The sequence below is a fragment of the Phocoena phocoena genome, chromosome 2 (assembly GCF_963924675.1).
Source record: "Phocoena phocoena chromosome 2, mPhoPho1.1, whole genome shotgun sequence".
NCBI lineage: Eukaryota > Metazoa > Chordata > Mammalia > Artiodactyla > Phocoenidae > Phocoena > Phocoena phocoena.
In genome coordinates, this window is record NC_089220.1 from 28,429,859 (window position 1) to 28,454,021 (window position 24,163).

The following is a 24,163-nucleotide window of genomic DNA, read 5'->3' on the forward strand; positions in this document are numbered from 1 at the left end:
AAAGCAATAGAAGTACTAAAAGAAAATATAAGATGATTTTTTCATAATCTAGAAGTGAAGACCTTCTATATAAGATACAAAACACAGTTGTTATAAAGATTTGACAAATAAAAAATTTAAAACTCCATACGGCAACTATGAATAAAGTAAAAAGACAAGTGACAAAGTAAGAGAAAATATATTAAATAATTCTGAAAACTTTGCATTAAATTACAGTATGGAATTTGTAATCAGATTACCTAGATTTGACTAAGTCCTCCACCTTTTCCTCTTCCCTCCTGCCCTTTTTCTCTCCTTCATCATCTTTTCTTTTGTCTGTTTAGCTATTCATTTGTAGATGGACACTTGGGTTGCTTCCATCTTTTGACTACAGTGCATAATGCTGCTATGAATATAAGTGCACAAATATTTTGTTTGTATTTTGAGGGGGGATCATTAGTTGTTTTTTTTTTAATTTAAAGAGTAACATACATAATCATCACCTAAATAAAAATATAAAATATTTTTTAAAAAAGAGTAACACACAAGATAACAACATAACAAAAATCAAATAGTGCAAACAAGTATAATGAAAAGTCTCTTTCTCACCCACGCCCGTTCCCTTCCCCAGAGGTAACAGCTATCATCAGAAATATTCTATGCATATATGTACATAGAAATATCCACTTTGCTTCTTTTCATTTAATAATATACTTTGCAAATTATTCTATTTCAGCACATATAGGTAAGTCCTACCTCATTTTCCCCTTTGATATATTTTGTTTAGCTAGTCTACTACTGATAGGCACTTAGATTGTTGCAGTCTTTTATACAAGCTATATTTCAATGAATGTACTTGGTCCACCATCTTTGTTCATGTATGTGAGTATGAAAAACTCTTCGATATAGAATAGTTGGGACAGGGCTTCCCTGGTGGTGCAGTGGTTGAGAGTCCGCCTGCCGATGCAGGGGACACAGGTTCGTGCCCCAGTCCGGGAAGATCCCACATGCCGTGGAACGGCTAGGCCTGTGAGCCATGGCCGCTGAGCCTGCGCGTCCGGAGCCTGTGCTCCGTAACGGGAGAGGCCACAACAGTGAGAGGCCCATGTACCGCAAAAGAAAAAAAAAAAAAAAAAAAAATAGAATAGTTGGGACAAAGTAAATACACATTGAAGACACTGATAGCTATTGACAGACTGCTCATCTCAGCAATAGGGTTTAACAGCGCCTGTTCACTATACCTGGGCATTTTACATAACTATCTGAGCCTCAGTTTCTTTATCTTAAAATGAGGACTGAGGATTTTTTATCTTAAAATGAGGATATTATCTACTTGTTGTGAGTTTCAAATGAGATAATGCATGTAAAGAGTCTGCTACACAGTTCATAAATGTAACAACAATAATAGTAATAACATTATCAATACTGGATAAATATTAGGAATATTGAGGAGTGCCTAGTAATAAGAAGAAGATAAAAGTAGAAAATGGGTAAAAGATGTTAGGTCAATTTCCAAAAGAGGAAACATGCATAACCAATAAGTATATAAAAAGATGTTCAAAGTCACAACTAACTAAAGAATACAGATTAAAACAACGTAATACTCCTTTTTTGCCTATCATATTGGCAAATATTAAAAATATGGATAATACTCAGGGATGTTGAGGGTGGAGGGAGTAATCCTCACCCTTATACCATTGATGGAAGTGGAAACTGGCATAAGCATTGTGGGAGCAATCTGAGGTACTTGTCAAAAATTTAAATGCACAAAAATAACCTCAGCTTTTCTACTTTTAGGAATCTAGCCCATGTAAAGATTCAAATAACTGCTAAAGGATATATGTAAAAAGATGTTCACTACAGCATGATTTGTAATAGCAAAAAAAAGAGAGACAGACAGACAGACGCCCCTTCTTCAATAAAATATCTGGAAACACTCTAAATGTTCAGCAATATATGAATAGTTAAATACACTGCCATACACTGATGACGTAGAAAACAACAGCTATTGAAAAGAATGCATTAAATCTGCCTGTTTTTACATGGAGGATATTCCTGATATATTATTGAATGAAAAAGCAGGAAAAATATGCCCAGTATATTATCAGTACAAATATATATTACACACACACTCACATGCATGCACGTGCACAAACACACACACAGATATCTGTTTATTTGTGCACAGAAAAGAATTTAAAGTATACCAATATTATTTCTGTTACCTCATGGACTTGAGGAGGTAGGGAGAGGAAAGACTTTCATAGTGTATTTCATACATTTATGAATTGCTTGATTTGTTTTTTAAATACAATTACATCTATTACTCTTAGAATTAAAATTTTAACCTAATAGTTTTTCTAATTAGTAATATTACAAAGCATTATTAAGTCACAATAAATATTTATAGAGTGCCTACTACGTGTATAAAACACCAGTGTAGATGGTGATGAACAGAACTGACGTGCTTATCAGAATTTGTGTGTGTGTGACACAGAGAGAAAGAGACAGAGACAGAGGGAGAGACAGAGAGAGGGAAAGAAAACAAACAAATAAGAAAAATGGAAAAAAATTATAGGTGATAAGAGTTATTGCCTAGAGGACTGCTTTAGATATAGGATAGTTGGGTCTCTTGAGGAAGTGACATCTGAACTGAAGTGTGAAAGTTAAGGAGCCAGTAATGTGGAAATCCAGGGTAACAGAGTTTTTTAAGGCAGAGGAAACAGCAAGTACAAATGTCCTCAGGTGGGAATGAACCTGGCATGTTCAAGAGAGAGAAAGAAGGCCAGTTGCTGGAGATTACCAACTAGGAAGAAGAGTAATATGAAATGAGATCCGAAAGGAAAGCAGAGGCCAGCAAATCACATATAAGAACAGGCTTATAATGTACCTTAATAGTCAGTTTTCCTAAGTAGTTTTAAATAGACTCCTTTTCTTCAATTTAACATTACATGTTGCACATATTAGAGTCGCTATTTGTAACTTATTGAGGCAGCTATTCAAATCATGCTATGAGGCTGATGTGTCTAGATGAATAACTCAGCATGTGACCCTATCTGAAGTCCACCATCTGTATCCCTATGCAGACATATTTTTCTTTAATCTTTGCATAAGTAGTAAAGCTTTTGGACTGGTTAAATGTTTTTGGTGTATGTATACACACACACACACACACACACACACACACACACACACACACACACACACATATCCTGGGGAAAAAACCAACTGCTGGGGGTTATTGATAGCAGTCTATAGAAAGTAAAGAGATCTAAGTAAGTGATGGTTCAGCTAGATAATATCTCCATATATGCCTTTAATCCTATATTTACAATTTCTTTCTGGTTTCTAGGTATATATTACATTTCATGGGAGAAATTATACACCATATCAATAGTTGAGAATCTGGTGTTCTGTAAATACCTGGGGGAACATCAAGCATTTATCATATTGGCCCTAAAAATTTAGGGGTATATTTATTTGCAAACTCTTCCTTTACAGATAATTCAAAGTAATGTTTAGCATGAAGTATAATAAATTCTGAATTTTTGTACTATAATATTTTATCCATTATGAATAATGTCCCTATATATGACATTTTTACCATCTAAGGCTAACAGAATGAAGAGAAGGCAAAATGTCGTTACATTTACCAATCATTTAGAACATCAAAAAAAAATTTTTTTATAGATCATTAGGATTTTATTCATCACATCTAGCTAGAAAGCAAATAATTCATCTACTGGTTATTGTTTTGGGGGAGAAAACTCCCTTTATTTAACTACAGAATGTAATCTCTAAGAATTTCCAAGCATTTTATAAATTTATGTCAGTAAGTAGACATGTAGATGTGGGAATATTATCAGATAATTGAAGATAATTCCAAAATTGCACCTCTGAACACTGACTCCTATTCACGTGTTTTGGCTGTTTCTGTAATGGGTGGGGAAGGAGAATGGTCATTTTAGCCTGTCTGGTCTTGGGAGGTTATTGTTGGGAAGCACTGCAGTTTCAGCCTCATTGACTCTTATGAAGAACGGCTAGAATTAACGGGCTTGGGAAGGGGACAGGAAACCCAACTTACAAAATATTTCAGGGTTTTTATGATAACAATTAGCACTTAAAAAAAATTATTATCTTTTGGGGAACGTACACAAGAAAAAGAAATTTGTTTCATCTTTTCTGAAATTGCCTTGTTTTACAATATTGTTCCATCTCAACTTAGCAAGGAAATTCAAATGGCCAATAAATATACAAATAAAATACACTGTCAAAAACTTCAAAAAAATTAAAAAATGCCCAAGGTTGGTAAAGGGAAACGAAAACCCTCATACATTATTGATGGTAGTATAAATTGTTACAAGCTTTCCAAAGGATAACTTGATAATATGTCACAAAAGCCTTAAAAGAAATTCATACTTTTGACCCAGCAATTCCATTTCAAGGAATTTATCCAAGGAATCATTCATAGATGTGTGCAATAATATAGCTAAAAGGAGATTTATAACAGCATTGATTATAATAACTCCAAACTGTAAATAAATAACGAATAATAACTTATTTAAATAAATTATGGTACATCAATAAAATAGACTATTATGCTGTCATTTTAAAAGTATGGTTGAAAATTATTTTAAAAACTTAAATAAAATCCTCTGATCAAAAACCTCCAATGGGGCTTCCCTGGTGGCGCAGTGGTTGAGACTCCGCTTGCCGATGCAGGGGACACGGGTTCGTGCCCCGGTCCGGGAGGATCCCACATGCCGCGGAGCGGCTGGGCCCGTGAGCCATGGCCACTGAGCCTGCGCGTCCGGAGCCTGTGCTCCGCAACGGGAGAGGCCACAACAGTGAGAGGCCCGCGTACCACAAAAAAAAACAAAAAACCTCCAATGGCTTTGCAATCCACATGGAAAACAATCTAAAATCTTACCAAGTCCTATAAGGATTGGTTCTTGGCTCCCTCTCCAACCTCAATGAGGACAATTCTCCCTCATTCAACTCTTGCTCTTACTCAAGCATACCAAGGAGCTTCAGTTTCAAGACATCTGCACTTGCTGTCCCTCACCAGTCTGGAGCACTGGTCCCTTGGTCAGCTCTAGAGCCTACATTCTCACTTTTAGAGAGGACTTCCCATCAATCTACATTCTCTTATATGCCTCGTTTTTGTTTTTCTTAAATCAATAATTATATTTTATTCCACTATCACCATAAAATCCATATAAATGCTACAAAGATAGAGATGACATGTTAACCACATAGGAAGATAACATAAATTTGGAAAAATATATAAATTAGGAAAATATAAAATTAGAATTTAAAATTTTCTGGCCAGGCAGAAACTTGAGATAATTTTTAACAGTAAAATTTAATGGAAATAATTATCTATTTGGAATATATATGCCTTGTTTTTCTTCACTGCATTCATCACCACCTGATGTATTATTATGCAGTTATTTTCTAGTCTGTCTCCCTCCACTATAATTTAAATTCAATGAGAGCAAGGACTTTATTTTATATCCTGCTGTATCTCTAGTGCCTAGAACAGTGCCTGGCTAAAAGCAGGCATTCAGGAAATATATTGAATGAATTTGCTGAATGAATGAATGACATGGAAAAAATGATCTTTATATACTAAGTAAAAAAAAGAGATGCAAGACAATATATATGATATGATTTCATTTTCTACATACCCACCAAAGAATAGGAAAAAAAGGCAAGGAAGATGTCAATCAAAATGTTAGCTGTGGTTTATAGGTAATTTTTATATTTGCTTTTCTATTTTGTAAAGTTTCTGCAACAGACAAGTATTATTTGCATACTCAAGAAAAAGAGTGTATGTTTTTTTAAGTAATAAATAACAACCTACCAGTCCATTTAAGTTCTTTATGTTATTTCTTCCTAAAGACAATATTCTCAAGTTTTCTGTAGAGGAAAGAAAACAATTTTGGTTTATTAGAATCATATTACACAATTGTTATAAATCTAATATAATAAAGCTTTAATACATTTATATAGGGATTTCCCTGGTGGCGCAGTGGTTAAGAATCCGCCAGCCAATGCAGGGGACACGGGTTCAAGTCCTGGTCCAGGAAGATCCCACATGCCACAAAGCAACTAAGCCCATGTGCCACAACTACTGAGCCTGCACTCTAGAGACCTTAAGCCACAACTACTGAGCCCGCGTGTCACAACTACTGAAGTCTTGTGCCTAGAGTTCGTGCTCCACAGCAAGAGAAGCCGCCACATTGAGAAGCCCACGCATTGCAGCGAAAAGTAGCCCCCACTCGCTGCAACTAGAGAAAGCCCATGTGCAGAAACAAAGACCCAATGCAGCCAAAAAGTTTAAAAATAATAATAATTTTTTAATTAAAAATACATTTATATAATAAATATTCTTATATAATAAAAAAGGCTGTATTAATAAAAAATGGTAATCAAGTAAGAAATAACATAGACATATCACTAAGGTAAACACTACAATTGCACATCATGTCAATGTTAAATTTTAAATGGTTAGCTATTTGAAATGCATGGTTTTAATACTACAAGGATAAAATACGAGTAAAGAAGATTTAAACTTTAAATTTGGGAGCATATATATTTCAAACCTCTTATAATATGAGGACTTACACTAGAAAATAGAAAACATATTTGGTCCATCTTGCTCTACAAAGGATTAGAAGTGAAATCAAATGAATCAGTATTTTAAAAATCTTTTGCTTTCATTTCTTAAAATAATTAGATTGTGATTGGTTAAAAAATGTCTATTTGTATTTTTTAAAAGAATGTTTCTATTTTTATATCTATAGGTTATTTCTGGAAGAGAAAAGTAGAAATGGTTGGTTTGGGGGAGGAACTGAGAGTCAGTCTATGGTCAGAGGAAGATATTTTTATTTATGTTTATTTATCTATTAAATATTTATTTATTTATTTAATTTTGGCTGCAACGGGTCTTAGTTGCGGTATGCGGGATCTTCATTGCGGCATGAGGGATCTTTTTTTTGCGGTTCGCAGGCCTCTCACTGTTGTGGCCTCTCCCGTTGCAGAGCACAGGCTCTGGACGCGCAGGCTCAGCGGCCATGGCTCACTGGCCCAGCCGCTCCGTGGCATGTGGGATCCTCCCGGACCAGGGCACGAACCCGTGTCCCCTGCATCGGCAGGCGGACTCTCAACCACTGCGCCACCAGGGAAGCCCATGAGGGATCTTTAGTTGAGGCATGTGGGCTTCTTAGTTGTGGCATGAGGACTCTTAGTTGCTGCATGCAAACTCTTAACTGCAGCATGCATACAGGATCTAGTTTCCTGACCAAGGATCGAATCCAGGCCCCCTGTATTGGGAGCGTGGAGTCTTACCCACTGGACCACCAGGGAAGTCCCTGGAGGAAGACATTTTTAACTGTATCCTCTTCTGAACTATGTGCATAAAACCATGTACATACATTATTTTTCAAAATTAAAAGATTTCTAGTAAAACACAGGAAACCTCACTTTTGTCCTAAAAATCTACTGTGATTACTTATGCATAAGATATACATTTAATTTTCACAACTTAAACTTCTATAACTATGCTGTCCAGTATGGTAGTTACTAACCACATGTGGCTATTTAATTAAAATTAAATACGATAAACAATTCAGTGATTCTCTGTCACATTAATCACATTTCAAGAGCTTCATAGCTACATGTGGCTAGTGGCAACTACATCGGTACAGTGCAGATAATCCTATTGGATGGCACTGTTCTATAACATCCATAAATCAATCGTTAAGAGCACAAATCCATAACTGAGTTCCAATCCTAACTCTCTAGGGAAGTAACCAAACCTCTTAGAATCTCAGTTTTCTCATATGTAAAATGAGGAAATATAGGATCTACCTTATAAGAGTATAAGGATTAAATGAGATAGTTGTTTAAAATATTCAGCACAAGGCCTAATCCATGGTAAGTACAAATAAATGATGTGTGTGTGTGTGTGTGTATCAGGCATATATAGTGAGAGAGGAGTCAAGAAATTACCAAGGAGTTTGGCCTGAGCAACTAGAAGAATGCAGTTGTCACTATCTGAGACAGACACACAAGAAGTTGGGTTAACTAGGGCTGGGGAAGGACATCAGGACTCAGTATTGGACATGTTAAGTATGAGATGTCCAGTAGACATCCAATGGAAATGTCGGGCAACTGAATGTGTGAATCTGGAGTTCAGAGGAGATGTATGGACTAGAGATATAAATTTTGGAGCCATCAGCATGTAGATGGTAAAGCCATGATCTGGATGAGATAATCTAGGGAGTAGGTGAAGACAGAAAAGAGAAGAGATCCAAGAACTGAGTCCCCAGATACTCCAACATTTAAAATTTGAGGACATGAGACTGGGAAGAAGTAGCCAAAAAGGCAGGAGAAAATCAGAAGGGTACAGTGTCCTAGAAATCCAATATTGAAATTGCTTCAAAGAGAAAAGAAATCATCCATGTCAAAATACACTTAGGTCAACTAAGATAAGAACTGATCCCAGAAATTAGAGATAACAGATATATATACAAATCTTTTAAAGATAGTATCTAACTTAAATATATACAACTCCTTTTTTTAAAAATGCACATAAAAATGGCAATGAAAGTCTAAAGAGATCTTATTGCTGTATGGGGAAGTAAATTATGATATCAAACTTAATAGATTAACTCTTCTAACATTACAGAATTATGTATTTTCCATATTTTATATGTTGCATAAGTAGAGAGCACCACTAGAAGGAAAACATTGTTTTTTTCTTCTTAGGTCCTGACGAAATCAAAACAGTATCTTAAAGTTTTAGTAAACTAAAGGAGTATACTTTTCTACCAAGAAACTTTACTTTCTAATCTTTAGTATGAGAGTATTAGTATTCACATTGTACAGCTTTTTAGTCACAGTTTTGAACATAGTCATGTCATACAGTTTTCTAGTCACAGTTTTAAAACAATATATATTGCTGTTAGAGTTATTCTGCCTTATAACCCCACTGTTAAATAGGAATACCTACTTATTTCAGATCCTCTTATCACAGCGTAGTAGGTAAGACTATAGTGCTCATGAAAGGAAAGGGGTGGGAGGCAAGCTAGCGTCATATATTCAATCTTTTGCATGAATCAGTTGGCTTCATAGTCACAGACAAAGTGTATTCTCTCCGTAGACTGCAGAAATACCATTTGTTATAAGCAGAACTAAACTGAGATGCATCAAATATAGCAAATACATGGTACAAATGCCTATTCTCTCTCATTCCATGCCTACATCAGACATCAATAATTGATCAAGGTACTCTTTTCCACTGAATTTTTGGAACTCTTCTTCATATGACTTTCCTGAGAGTCACTACCAATTGACCAAAGAGAATATGAGTTCAAACCCATTACCAGCCTTATATAGGTTTTACATATTTTCATTTTCATATTGTCACAGTCATGTTTTTATGAAAGAAAAGCATGTTATCCATACTGATAAATAATATGTTATCAATTTAGTCTCCTTTAAGCAAGTTATTTCAAATACAGGCAAAGAATAGGGAATAAAATGAAACATAAATTGTTTAATGAGTCAGTGAAAAATGGAATAGACTGAATCATCTTATACACAACTCTAATAGGAAACACTTCCTCTCCAGCGCTATATAAATACTGAGTGCAACTTTGAGTACAGTACTGGGGGGGGGGATGGAGATTTGGAATAGAAGATAGATTAATAAGATGTGATGTTTGCCCTAAAGGAGCTCGTTATCTGAAGAGACAGAACATATTCCTCACTAACTATAATAACAGCTAATATTTCTTGAGCATTTATATGCATTAGGCACTATTCTAAGAACTTTATACACACTACTCATTTAATCTTTACAATAACTATATGAAGTAATTATTATTATAATCTAAGGTAGACTGTTATAAATGTTCCCAAGAAAGAGTAATTATTATGATGATGGAGATTAAAGAAGTCTTAGGGGTCTCCCTCTAAATGACATTTAAACTTGGCATTCTTTTTTTTTTTTTTTTGCGGTACGTGGGCCTCTCACTGTTGTGGCCTCTCCCATTGCGGAGAACAGGCTCCGGATGCGCAGGCTCAGCGGCCATGGCTCACGGGCCCAGCCGCTCCGCGGCATGTGGGTTGCTCCACGGCATGTGGGTTCCTCCCGGACCGTGGCACGAACCCGCGTCCCCTGCATCGGCAGGTGGACTCTCAACCACTGAGCCACCAGGGAAGCCCCTAAACTTGGCATTCTTAATCTTAATTTTGTTTCTTGTAGGGTTTTACTGCTAGAGGAAGGGGCTGTTCTCAATGAAAAGCACTGCATTAACAAGTGCACAAAGTCATAAAAAAATAATTATATGTTTGGGTGTGAAGAGGATGTCACAAGCTTTTAGATGACCCTGAATGCAATCTTAAGGCATCTGGTCTTTACTAGGCAAAGGGGAGGCATTAAAGATCTCTGATCTGGAGGAATGATAATGAGAACATTTTTAAAAAGAAAACTCTGGTGTCAGTGCTGAAGGTCAATGGAAGAACAGAAAGATAGGAGACAAGGAGATCAATTGGGAGGCTATAACAGAAGTTGTAAGGCAGTGTTTTTTCAAACTGTGGGTCATGTGAAATCAACTTAGTGGGTTGTGACAAGCATTTAAAAAACAATGAAATCACGCTAAAAAAATTTATACTGGAACCTATGCTATAAGGGTAACTATTGTTTTACAAATTTTAATCCAGTTCATATGCATATGCTATATTTGATATGTGTATTCATACGAATATATATATACTGAGTCATTAATTCAAAGGTATTTCTTACTGTGGGAAGTGGTAAAAAACATTTGAAAAATATGACCTAAGGGGGAGATGATGAGGGTCTAAATTAAAGCAGAAGCTCCTGGAAATGGAAAAGCAACAAATTATTTGAGAGCTCTTTCAAAGAATAGAGTTAACAGGACTTACTGATGAACTTGCATGTAGGGCTTGAGGGAAGTAAAGGGAAATATGATACGCTAAATAATGGCTCACCAAAAGATACCTATATCCTAATCCCTGGAACCTGTGAATGTTACTATACATGGGGAAAAAGTACTTTGCAGATATGATTAAGTTAGGGATCTTAAGATGGGGAGAGTATCTTTGATTACCCAGGTGTTCCCTAAATGCAATCACATGTATCCTCATAAGAGGGTGACAGAGAAAGATATGACAGAGACAAAAGAGGAGAAGGCAATATGACGACAGAGGCAGATATTGGAGTGACACAGTCACAAGCCAAGGAATCTGGCAGCCATCAGAATCTAGAAGAGGTAAGGAAAAAATTCTCCCCTGAAGCCTCTACAGAAGGTGTGGCCCTCTTGATTTTGGCCCAGTGAAACTGATTTCAGACTTCTGGCCTCTAGAACAGTGAGGGAATACATTTCTGCAGTTTTAAGCCACCAAGTTTCTGCAGCCACAGGCAACTAGCACAAGGAGCCTTGGCAATGGGAAGATGTCGATGTCATTAACAAAGACAAGGAGCAGAGGAAAAACAGGGATGGTGAAGAATAAAATTTTAAATATAATAAGTATGAAACAAGATAAATCTGAACAAAAAAATATAAAAAACCTGATTTTCTATTTAAGATATTTCAATTCTAACACTACAAAAACTTTATGTCTTTAAACTGTTCCGGTTTCATGCTATCTCTACTTTTCTTTGGATAATTAAATAAGACACATGGTTTATATATTCTTTCTGACATCTGACAATTACTGTGGTTAAAACAGGTGCCAGCTTCTAGGATTATGTAGTGCCTCTGGAATGTTTATTCCAAATAACTACAAAATCCAAGAACCATCTGTTACTGTGGATCACTTACTTAAGCCATTCAGGTTTGCAATTTTTTCAATGCAGTTTGTAGACAGTGAAAGCTTCCTAAAAAAAAAAAAAGGAACACTTAAATTAATAAGAAAAAAATGTTAATGGTATATCAGAAATTATTCCTCAAGTGTCCACAGAAGATGATATTTAAGTCACATTTCCTTTTACACTGAATCCTTTTTTCCCTCTCAGACATGACATATATTTTTTCATTTTGAAATCTTCATACTTTTTCCCTGATTACAAAAGTTAATATACACTATTGTATAAAATCAAAGAAACCTTTTTGAGGGTAATTTGGTGTGATCTATTAAATTTTTAAATGCATGTATTCTTTGACCCAGTAATTCATTTCTAGGAATATGTCCTATTGAAATACTAATACAAATGCCAAAAAATATATGAATTAGATTATTTACTGTATTATTGTAATAGCAAAAAAGTGGGAAAAAATTTATAAATACCCATCAGCTGAGGAATACAGATAATGAAATACTATCTGCTACTAAAGCAAACAATATTGGGCTATACATACCAACTTGGGAAAATGTCCATGATATGTGTATAATAAAAAGTTATGTAATCCTAACCACCCCACACATTCCCCCAGAGATAATGACTTTTAATAGTTCGTATATATTTTTCTAGATTTTTTTCCTATACATACTTTAATCGTATAAAAACAAATTTTTAAAGGGAGCATAATTACGTGTTACTAATCTTTCTTTCTTGACAAAAATGTTTAATATCTTAGTAAATATCATGCAAAGAATATAACAAAGGCTAATTTTATTGAACACTTAATGTGTGCCTAGTATTCTTCTAAGTGTTTTACATGTATTAACTATTTTAACCATCGGAACAATCCTATGAAATAAGTATTATTATCCAAATTTTACAAATGAGGAAACTGAGGCACAAAGACGTTAAGCAATTTGCCTGATATTATACAACCAGGAAGTAGCACAGGCGAATTTAAGACGCCAAAAAACTGACTCTAGAACATATGATCTCATCCTTCTGATTTGACCTGAAGAGGAATTCTTCTTCTTCTTCTTCTTTTTTTTTTTTTGCTTGAAACACTAAAAGCAATTACTGTACACTGTAAATTACTGGTCAAATCTGTGTATTTTCTAGTCATTCCCCATTCTCAAGAACAACCAGTTAAAGTGAAAAATGGACTGGAAAATCTGGGACTACGGTTGGGGAATGATTCTTTAATTGTTATTTAGGCAACCTGCTCAAAGAGGGCCAGCAAAAATATGAACACTGTGACTCTTTCTAAGCAGTTTCCAAGGTACTTTGGTATGGGGTACAGAACCTTCTCAAATGCTTGCCTTTGAAATGGCTTTATGATAAAAAGATATTTGACCACTTTGAAATAATTATCTTTGAAATTATGATTTTTGAAGCCAAAAACACATCTAAGGTGGGTTTTTATGTAATACATTGTGTTCTCATCACAAAGGACAAGTTGCATACAATAACTAAATACGTTTGCTTTTCCCTTTAATTCCAAAGACAGATATTAATCTAATGCATGAGTTCACAAATATGCATCTAAGAGTCATTCAGATTGCTTATTATAAATACAGATACCTAGTTTCATCAGTAGATTCTGTTTCTATAAATTTGGAGTGGGACATATCTACTGCACAAGGAGATTCTTATATAGGTAGTCAGGGGAGCACAGTTAGAAATACACAGGATGAAGAAATCAGAAAAAACCCCAAGTGATTCTGTAACATTCTATACCCCTGACAAGACACTGCAGTCTGAGAGCACGGTTACAAGGTATCATGGTATAATTGCCTCAAATTAGCCACAGAACCCTGCTAAAAAGTGTGTATTTAGAAAGTAAGTTAAAAGGAATAAATATAGATCTGATACTTAAAGTCTTGGATAAACAGGATTACAAATAAATGTAACTTGATCCCAATTAGGAAAAAAAAATTAGAAGGCTCTATATCAAAATGCTGAGACTTCCCTGGCAGTCCAATGGTTAAGACTCTGTGCTTCCATTGCAGGGGGCAGGGGTGAGATCCCTAATCCCTGGTCGGAGAACTAAGATCCCACATGCCCTGCGGTGCGGCTAAAAAGTTAAAAAAAATAATAAAATAAAATAAAAAACAAAATGCTAACACTGGTTCTCAAAAGGTATGAAATTTTGGTTGATATTATTTCCCTTTCTTTGTGCTTTTAATATTTTCTAGGTTTTTAAAAAAATTATTTTGTATCCCTCATGACTTTTAAAGAGGGCTGTTTTTTAAAAAAATTTATTTTATTTATTTATTTTTGGCTGCGTTGGGTCTTCGTTGCTGTGCGTGGACTTTCTCTAGTTGTGGTGAGTGGGGGCTACTCTTCATTGCGCTGTGTTGGCTTCTCATTGCAGTGGCTTCTCTTGTTGCGGAGCACAGGCTCTAGGCACGCAGGCTTCAGTAGTTGTGGCACGTGGGCTCTGTAGTTGTGGCTCGTGGGTTCTAGAGCACAGGCTCAGTAGTTGTGGTGCACAGGCTTAGTTGCTCTGCAGCATGTGGGATCTTCCCAGACCACGGATCAAATCCGTGTCCCCTGCATTGGCAGGCAGATTCTTAACCATTGCGCCACCAGGGAAGCCCTTCTAGGTGCTTTACAATGTATTTTCATAGTTTGAAAATTATTATTATTTTTTTTTTTTTTTTGCAGTACGGGGGCCTCTCACTGTTGTGGCCTCTCCCATTGCGGAGCACAGGCTCCGGACGCGCAGGCTCAGCGGCCATGGCTCACGGGCCCAGCCGCTCCGCGGCATGTGGGATCTTCCCGGACCGGGGCACAAACCCGCGTCCCCTGCATCGGCAGGCGGACTCTCAACCACTGCGCCACCAGGGAAGCCCGAAAATTATTTTTTAAAGCAGTATCTCTATGCCTCTGAGTAAGTACAGTATTGACTTTGGTGGATAATCTTACAAGAGGAAGTACTAGATTTTATGACAGAGAAATAGTTTAATTGTGTTATTTAGCTTCTCCTAAGAGACAAGGAAATTTCTATTCTCCAGGCATATTGTAAAAATTATACTGTAAAAAAATACAAGGGCTTCCCTGGTGGTGCAGTGGTTGAGAGTCCGCCTGCCGATGCAGGGGACACTGGTTCGTGCCCTGGTCCGGGAGGATCCCACAGGCCACGGAGCGGCTGGGCCCGTGAGCCATGGCTGCTGAGCCTGCGCGTCCGGAGCCTGTGCTCCTCAACGGGAGAGGCCACAACAGTGAGAGGCCCGAGTACTGCCAAAAAAATATTTAAAAATTACAGTACAGGATTATTCAGGATTACTCTATTAATAATCCTAGAAACCAATAATCTTTTATGTTTGGCTTTGCCAAAGTGAGAAGCAGAAAAAGAAAGAAAGAAGGGAGGGAGGGAGGAAAGAAGGAAGGAAGGAAGGGAAATGAAGATCAAGAAAATAAATATATTTTTCTAGTTTGTGTATTTAGAAAAGGAAGTGAAACTTAACAGCAATACTAGAAAGGACGAAAAAAGACAAGAGAACTTACTCGCAATTAAAAAGCGTGGACAAGGACGCATCCATCTTCTCTATAGGGGGAATCTGGGCATACAGCTTTATCTCTCTGGCTTCGGATGGCTTCTGACTGGTTTTCTCTTCCTATGTTAAAAATTAATTTGGAAGAAAATAATCCAAATGTGGAACTAAAAAAGGTCAAAATTTCTCAAGGCTTTTCAATGTTTATTTCAAAACAATTATTAAAATTCAATAATTCTGTACATTCCTGACAGTTTACTTATTGACAACATTTACTTACTGAACTTGATAACTTTATACATGGCTGATTCAGATAATTCACTGTTAGGTCTCAACCAAATGGAAAAGAGGAGGAAAGAAAATAACTTTTATTTCCGTAATTTAAAAAATCCTTTTAGAGCCTATCAATTAATAAACAAAACACAACAACAAAAACATTTTCCTGGGAAGAATTCCTTGTCCCTAAACAAACTTTTCCTAAGTATCAGATTCAGACCTATAAGATCAACTCTTTCTGGCATCTCATCTTTCTGTTCCTATATACAATTTAGTCAGAGCTAGAACCGCCAAATACCAAGAATTTGGGAAGATTTTCTCTTTATGACAAAGCTGAGGTCAAATTTACTTGCTCTACAATAATTTACTACTAAATTCTACCTTAGAGTTTAATTTCAGTACTAAGTATGCAGTTTAAATTTTAATTACCAGGATATGCTGCCTAATAATAGTTTCTAAGTACCTCAATACTTAGAGTTAGCTCTATCTCTCTAACAAAACAAGAAGATCCTACAGCTCAGGGACCATTTTCTTGCTTTCCTATATTTTCTATAACTTGATATTAGACACAAAAGAAGCTTGTTTTTAAAAAATCAAATCAAAAAAAAATCAAATCATAACACATCAATAACAGAAAATATATAATCAGTTGAAAGAGATCTAATACACATTCACTCAGCACTTTTTTTGTGCCATACATTTATAGGTTAGGAGATGGGAGACTGACACCAAGTAGATCCTTAATAAATGTTGGGTTAATGAGTGCAAGAATGAGCATAATGTCTTCAAATAATCTTAAAGTCAAAGATTTATGGTCATAATGTAATCTAGAAATAGAACCTACAAACCAAACCAAAAAACCAACCACTTGTTATTATAAATAAATAAAATAAAATCCTAAAATCTGATTGAAGGAAATCAAATCTAATACTAAGCCTACTGCACACTTTTTAATTAAACAAAACAGATCTTTCACTAAGAAGAAAAAAAATTTTTAATGTAATTAGAGTACAAAGAAGTTTATAAGCACTGAAATAAAAATTCAAATATTTCATTACCCTACCCTTTTGTCTATTTTCCCTAGACACCAAGTTTCTTGAAAGAGTTTTTATTTAAAGCCCAGCTACAAAAGCAAAAGATATATTATTATACAAAAAAACAACTGATAACATAGTCAAATATGTTATCACTGGGCATAGAAATTGAGAAGCCATCTCTATACTCTATGGAAATTCTATCTATAATGCTGAAATACAACTGTTCAAACTTGGTAGAATGTTATATTCAAAATATTTGTTTATATTTAATGCATTTTTTACAATGCAGTTTCCTCTCTAATATTACTATATGCTTTTTAAAAATGTATTTTGTGTATGTATTGTGTATTTTTTCCAGATATAATGATATATAGCACTGAATAAGTTTAATATATACAGCATAACAATTTGACTTACAAAATCATTAAATGATTACCACAATAAGTTTAGTGAACATCCATCATCTCATACAGATACAAAATAAAAGAAAAAGAAAAAAATTTTTCCTTGTGATGAGAACTCAGGATTTACTCTCTGAACTTTCATATATAACATACAGCAGTGTTAAATATATTAATCATGTTGTACATTACATCCCTAGTACTTATTTACCTTGTAACTGGAAGCCTGTACCTATTGACCATCTTCAGCCAATTCCCCCTACCCCTACTCCTTGGCTCTGGTTACCACAAATCTGATGCCTTTTGCTATGAATTTGTTTGTTGAAATATAATTGACCTATAATACTATGTTAATTCCCAGCGTACAACATAGTGATTCAATATTTCTATACATTACAAAATGATCACTATTTTTTACAGATTTATTGAGATATAACTGACATATAACATTGTTTATGTTTAAGGTATACCATGTGATGCTTTGATACATGTATACATTGCAAAATGATTACCAGAAAAAGGTTAGTTAACACATCCAGCACCTCATATAATAATTTTTTTGTGTGCTGAGAACGTTTACAATCTACTCTCCAGACTTCCCTGGTGGCGCAGTGGTTAAGAATCTCTCTGTCAATGCAGGGGACATGGGTCCGAGCCCTGGTCTGGGAAGATCCCACATGCCACGGAGCAACTAAGCCCGTGCGCCACAACTACTTAGCCTGTGCTCTAGAGCCCACAAGCCACAACTACTGAGCCCACATGCCACAACTACTGAAGCCCACGCGGCTAAAGCCCATGCTCCACAGCAAGAGAAGCCACCGCAATGAGAAACCAGCGCACCACAATGAAGAGTAGCCCCCGCTGGCTGCAACTAGAAAAAGCTGGCGTGCAGCAACAAACACCCGACTCAGCCAAAAATAAATAAATTTATTTTTTTTAAAAATCTACTCTCTTAGCAACTTTCAAGTACATAATACAGTATTATTAAATATGCTGTACATTAGATCTCCAGAACTTATTGATCTTATAACTGGAAGTGTATACCCTTTGACCAACTTCTCCCCATTTCCTCCACTCAACTCTGGCCATCACCATTCTAATCTGTTTCTATGAGTTCAGCTTTTTTAGATTCCACATGTAAGTGAGATCAAACAGTATTTGTCTTTAGTTACCTGACTTATGTCATTTAGCATAACGCACTCAAGGTCCTTCCATGTCGCAAATGGCAGGATTTCCTTCTTTTTATGGCTGAATAATATTCCATTGTATACAAATACACATTTTCTTCATCCATTCATCCACTGATGGGCATTTAGGTTGTTTTCATGTCTTGGCTATTGTGAATAATGCTGCAGTGAACATGGGGATACAGGTATCTCTTTGAGATAGTGATTTCATTTCCTTCAGGTATATATGCAGAAGTGGGACTGCTGGATCACATGGTAGATCTACTTTTAATTTTTTTTTTTTTTTTTGCAGTACGCGGGCCTCTCACTATTGTGGCCTCTCCTGTTGCGGAGCACAGGCTCCAGACGCGCAGGCTCAGCGGCCATGGCTCACGGGCGCAGCCGCTCTGCGGCATGTGGGATCTTCCCGGACTGGGGCATGAACCCGTGTCCCCTGCATTGGCAGGTGGACTCTCAACCACTGCGCCACCAGGGAAGCCCGGTCAGATTTTTTTAATTGAAATTTTTATTGAGACACTTGAAAATTCATGTGCAGTTATAAAAAATAATACAGAGAGATCCCTTATACACTTTGCCCAGTTTCCCCCAATGGTAACATTTTTCAAAACTATAGTATAATATCACAACCAGGATATTGATATTGATGCAATCCACTGATTTTAATCAGATTTTCCCAATTTTATTTGTACTCACTTGTACATACGAGTGTGAATGTGTTTGCATGTGTGTATTAAGTTCTATACAATTTTATCACCTGTGTAGGCTCATGAATCCACTAACACCATCAAGATAGCTAAACAGTTCCAATACCACAAAGATCCCTTGTATTGAATGGCCATATTTTAATAATTATCCAAAAATTCTCTTTATGTAGTTTCTAGAAGAAGTAAAAACTTATAAACTCACCCATCTGGCTAGGGCTTCTTTGATTGTTGTTGCTTTTGCCTTAAAAAGAGAAGAAAAAACAAAGCTGTCTTTATTGGTGTGATTTGTTGACTCAATTTTCATGCAATAATTATTAGCCCTGGCATCTACCGTTAAAAAGATTAACTTCTAAAAAAAAAAAAGATTAACTTCTTTTTTTGAGACTTTATATGCAAGGAGAGTGTTTCAATTTCCTGAAATCAGAAATACTCATTTAAATATCTCTCAGAGAAATTAAGGAAATCGTGATGTAATGTCAGATACTTCACTCCCACTTGGTTTACAAAAAACATATAGCTTTCAACACTGATATTAAAATATATCTTATTTCATTGATTCTAAGATTTTATCTTCTTTTATATTTTAATATCTTTGAAATTTGGATACATCTTACAACCAGGAACAATTTATATTTGCTGCAGCCAGGTAGCACTGATGAAGTTTTAGAAAAATAGTAACCATCTTGGACTTCCTTAGTAGTGCAGTGGTTAAGAAGCCGCCTGCCAATGCAGGGGACACGGGTTTGAGCCCTGGTCCGGGAAGATCCCACATGCCGCGGAGCAACTAAGCCCATGCGCCACAACTACAGAGCCCGCACTCTAGAGCCCGCAAGCCACAACTACTGAAGCCCGCGCGCCTAGAGCCTGTGTTTCACAACAAGAGAAGCCACCGCAATGAGAAGCCCGCACACCGTAGGGAAGAGAAAGCTCCCACTCCCCACAACTAGAGAAAAGACATAAAACAAATACATTTATTTTTTTTAAAAAAAAAAGAGTAACATTTAATCTCGTGGTTGAGGTCAGGCATGATTTCCTCATCATTTCAATTTCCTGGGCTCAATTTCTGCCCAGTTATATAGCAATGGAATCACAAAAAGAAGAAAACTAGTTAAACTTATTCTTTATAAATATTTCCATCAGGGGCTTCCCTGGTGGCGCAGTGGTTGAGAATCTGCCTGCTAATGCAGGGGACACGGGTTCGAGCCCTGGTCTGGGAGGATCCCACATGCCGCGGAGCAACTAGGCCCATTAGCCACAACTACTGAGCCTGCGCGTCTGGAGCCTGTGCTCCGCAACAAGAGAGCCCGCGCACTGCGATGAAGAGTGGCCCCCACTTGCCACAACTACAGAAAGCCCTCGCACAGAAACGAAGACCCAACACAGCAAAAATAATAATAAATAAATTAATAAACTCCTACCCCCAACATCAAAAAAAATTTTTCCATCAGGCAGGACAATCACATACTTTGCTAAATAGCTTTGGCTGGGTCTGTAACTAACCAACAACATCCCTTTTTCAACTACTAGTTGGATCTACCAAGTATGTAAGCAAGAGAGTGCTCACTTTACGTAGGAGTTGAGGAGCATCACTAGGTAAAACCATTACTTCATAAAGAGCTTTGATTACATAGCCCGCCAACAGATTTCAAGTCTAAGATAGCAGTATTTCTCAAAGTGTTGTGGGAGCCCTCCAATTTTAGAATCATTTGAAATGCACATTCCTGAATCCCCCCCAATTAATTAAACATTCATAATCTGCACTCCAACTTAGGCCAAAATCATACTCATGCATACTGAAATTTGAGAAACACTACCCTAATATGCTGTGTTAGAGAGGGTTTTATAATGTTACAATGTTACTAATAACTGAACTGACAGTCATTCAGAGGGCAACCTGGGCGTATCACAGGTTACAAATACTGCGGCAATCAGTGTTATACACATTCCTCTCGTAACCAACCCCACCCTCTGTCTCGCCGGGGCCGGGGGGCGGATTACTTCCATGTAAAAAGATATCCTTATTCACACTTCCCCTTCCATCACCTTTCCCACTCTACTCCGCTCTTTGCTTTTTGCCCTCTGCTCTTTGCCCTCCCTTTTCTCTGCCAGAGTCTCTGGCAGAGATTAACCCAACCTCCAATCAGCCCCACACCACCCGATGCCAGGGCTTCTCTTTCGCCTTAGGCCTCAGAATCTACCGAGCCAGCATCCGCTACCGGCTCCCTTCCGCTGTTTGAGGACCTCCGCCATCCTCAACCCTCCAGTTACCCTTTTCCACTTCCAATCTTCTCTCAGCTTTGGCTACGAGGCCTGGAGGGTACTCACCATTCCGGCGGTTGCTACTGTCACTGCTCTGGTTGCTAGGGCCCGCCGGGATCAGTGCGCATGCGTACCTCTTGGAGCTCTCCTTGGATCCCTACCCCGGCAGCGGTCTTTTCTCTCCGCCCTCAGTGTGGCGCAAGCAGGGCATTGTGGGACCGCGCGGTGTACGCCGGGGTCCTCCCGCTCCGCGGTTGCTAGCTACCCAGGGACTGCAAGCGCAGCAACTGGTGGCACAGAGGGGTCGAGAGCGTAACCTCGCGGAGTGGTTGGGAGATGTCTTTTTCCCTTGTGAAAGTAATTTCAGCTAATCTGGAGTGACGTACCGGCTTAAAGTTTAAAACTTTGAAACCTCCCTGTAACAACTGCCACACCCCATAAAGGAACTTTAAAAATTCCGTTCCTTCGCAGATTGCCCTTCCCGTTCTCTTGACTCCCTGCTGTAATTTACCTAGTTGTCCGACTGAGGATACCCAGACACGGCTGCATTTCTTCAGTAAGCTTCTCCCAACCCCTTCAGGCAGCCTGAGGCGGCTGAAGCATGAAATGCTGGTTTTACATAACCGAGGTGTCTTTTTACCCCCAACTATCAAATTAGCCAAAAACTAAAAATGTCCAGAGTTGCTAGGGGTATGGAGAAGTGGGGACGCATACATACACTGCTGTTTGTAATTGATACAGCCTTTCCGCAGGCTGTTGGCAATTTTAAAGCTTTAAAAACGTTTGCACCTCTGTGACCCAGCAGTTCCACTTCTAGGACTTCATCCTGAAGAAATAATCAGGCATATGCACAGAGATATATGTTCAAAGTTTTAACAGCGAAAAGAAAACCCAAATGTCAACAATAGAGAATTGGTATTATTAAGGATATTATGAGGGGGGGTTCCCTGGTGGTGCAGTGGTTAGGAATCCTCCTGCCAATGCAGGGGACACAGGTTTGAGCCCTGGTCTGGGAAGATCCCACATGCTGCGGAACAACTAAGCCCATGAGCCACAACTACTGAGCTTGAGCTCTAGAGCCCGCAAGCCACAACTACTGAGCCCATGCACCTAGAGCCCGTGCTCTGCAACGAGAAGCCACCACAATGAGAAGCCCACGCACCGCAACAAAGAGTAGCCCCCACTCGCTGCAACTAGAGAGAGCTCGCATGCAGCAACCAAGACCCAACGCAGCCAGAAATAAATAAACAAATTTATAAAAAAAAATAAATATATAAAAGTTACATGCAATTTAAAATAAAAAAGATATTAGGAGGTTTTAATGTTTGTTATGGACTGAATTGTGTCCCCTCAAAATTCATATGTTGAAGGCCTAAGCCCCAGTGTGACTGTATTTGGAGACAGGGCCTTCAAGGAGGTAATTAAGGTTAAATGAGGCCATAAGAGTGGGGCCCTAACCCAATGGGACTGGGGTCCTATAGGAACAGACACCAGGACTGGTGTGCAGAAAGGAAAGGCCATGTGAGGACACAGTGAGAAACTGGTCATCTGCAAGCCAAGAACAGAGGCCTCACCAAAAACCAACCCTGTCTGCTCCTTGATCTTGGATTTCCAGCCTCCAGAACTGTGAGAAAACAAACTTCTGTTAAGCACCCAGTCTATGGTATTTTATTACTTGCAACCTGAGCTGACTAATACAAGGTTCATTTTGCTTGTCTGTTTTCTGATTGTTCTATAATGAGCCTGTTTTAAATTTTGAAATAAGAAATAAATTTCACTTTGAAAAAGGTAATTTAATCAATTCCTAAAAATAGGAAAAAGTAAAATTTTTACTGAAGAAAAAAATGTATATTCATAACATATCCAACTTTTGTTCTTGTAGGATTTTTTCATTTTTTTTCAGATCTCCACATCTCCACAGTTCTGCAAACTAGGATTCTTCTTCACCTGCCACAGTCTCTACCAGTTTTGTTGATGTGACTGTAATGGGCATCTAATCCTTAAACATATCTCATAACCCAGCAGAGTAGTCCTTTTACTCAAAACTATGGATTATACCATAAGGAGTTGGTATTAATAATGAAATATCATTAATGAATCAATTTTATCTTCATGCTTGCTCAGAACATTACTTCTGCTTCCTTTTTGTCATTGCAGCGGTAAACTTTGACCATAAATATGTTTTATTTAACACCATATAAACTATTTACCACTATATAAACAGAAATCTGCTTGTCTCTGCAAATGAACTCACAATATCTTGATGTATTTCCCATCAAGTACATTTTGAGTTTCAGATACTCAAAGGTTAAAAACAGTCACCCAGGGCTTCCCTGGTGGCGCAGTGGTTGAGAGTCCGCCTGCCGATGCAGGGCACACGGGTTCGTGCCCCAGTCCGGGAAGATCCCGCATGCCGCTGAGCGGCTGGGCCCGTGAGCCATGGCCGCTGAGCCTGTGCATCTGGAGCCTGTGCATCCGGAGCCTGTGCTCCGCAGCGGGAGAGGCCACAACAGTGAAAGGCCCCAATAGTGAGAGGCCCCACTACCGGAAAAAAAAAAAAAAAAAACAGTCACACAAGAAAAATGAATTATGTAACTGGGATCCTTCCTTTGTTTTTTTAAATCCTGCAAAATGACAAAGTAGATTCAAAAAGCTATTCACCAGAGAATATAGCTTTGGGTCCACTTGCTCTTGTTGCAGCCCTGGCTAAAAGAAAGTTAAGAGAAAGGTTAAAAATCCTATTGAAACCATTTCCCCCAATTCAGAAAATCTCTGGAGAAAAGGGACCCCTCCTCTACTGTTGGTGGGGATGTAAATTGGTGCAGCCACTATGGAGAACAGTACGGAGGTTCCTAAAGAAACCAAAAATAGAGTTACTATATGGTCTTGCAATCCCACTCCTGGGCATATATCTGGAAAAGACAAAAGCTCTAAATCAAAAAGAT

The 24,163-nt window shown here is 37.6% G+C and overlaps 1 protein-coding gene across 1 annotated transcript in view; it reads right to left on the minus strand.

Moving 5' to 3' along the window:
• The window catches only part of DNAL1 (dynein axonemal light chain 1), a 30,296-nt gene extending 8,991 nt beyond the window's left edge, over nucleotides 1-21,305 (minus strand). Inside the window, exons 1-5 of the mRNA XM_065872325.1 lie at nucleotides 21,285-21,305; nucleotides 19,162-19,200; nucleotides 15,368-15,477; nucleotides 11,838-11,893; nucleotides 5,846-5,901 (exon numbers count right to left, since the gene is read on the minus strand). Of these exons, the coding sequence (XP_065728397.1) occupies nucleotides 5,846-5,901; nucleotides 11,838-11,893; nucleotides 15,368-15,477; nucleotides 19,162-19,200; nucleotides 21,285-21,287 (264 nt within the window). The 5' untranslated portion in view covers nucleotides 21,288-21,305. The remainder of the gene's footprint in view (nucleotides 1-5,845; nucleotides 5,902-11,837; nucleotides 11,894-15,367; nucleotides 15,478-19,161; nucleotides 19,201-21,284) is intronic.
• Between the last annotated feature and the right edge of the window lie 2,858 nt (nucleotides 21,306-24,163).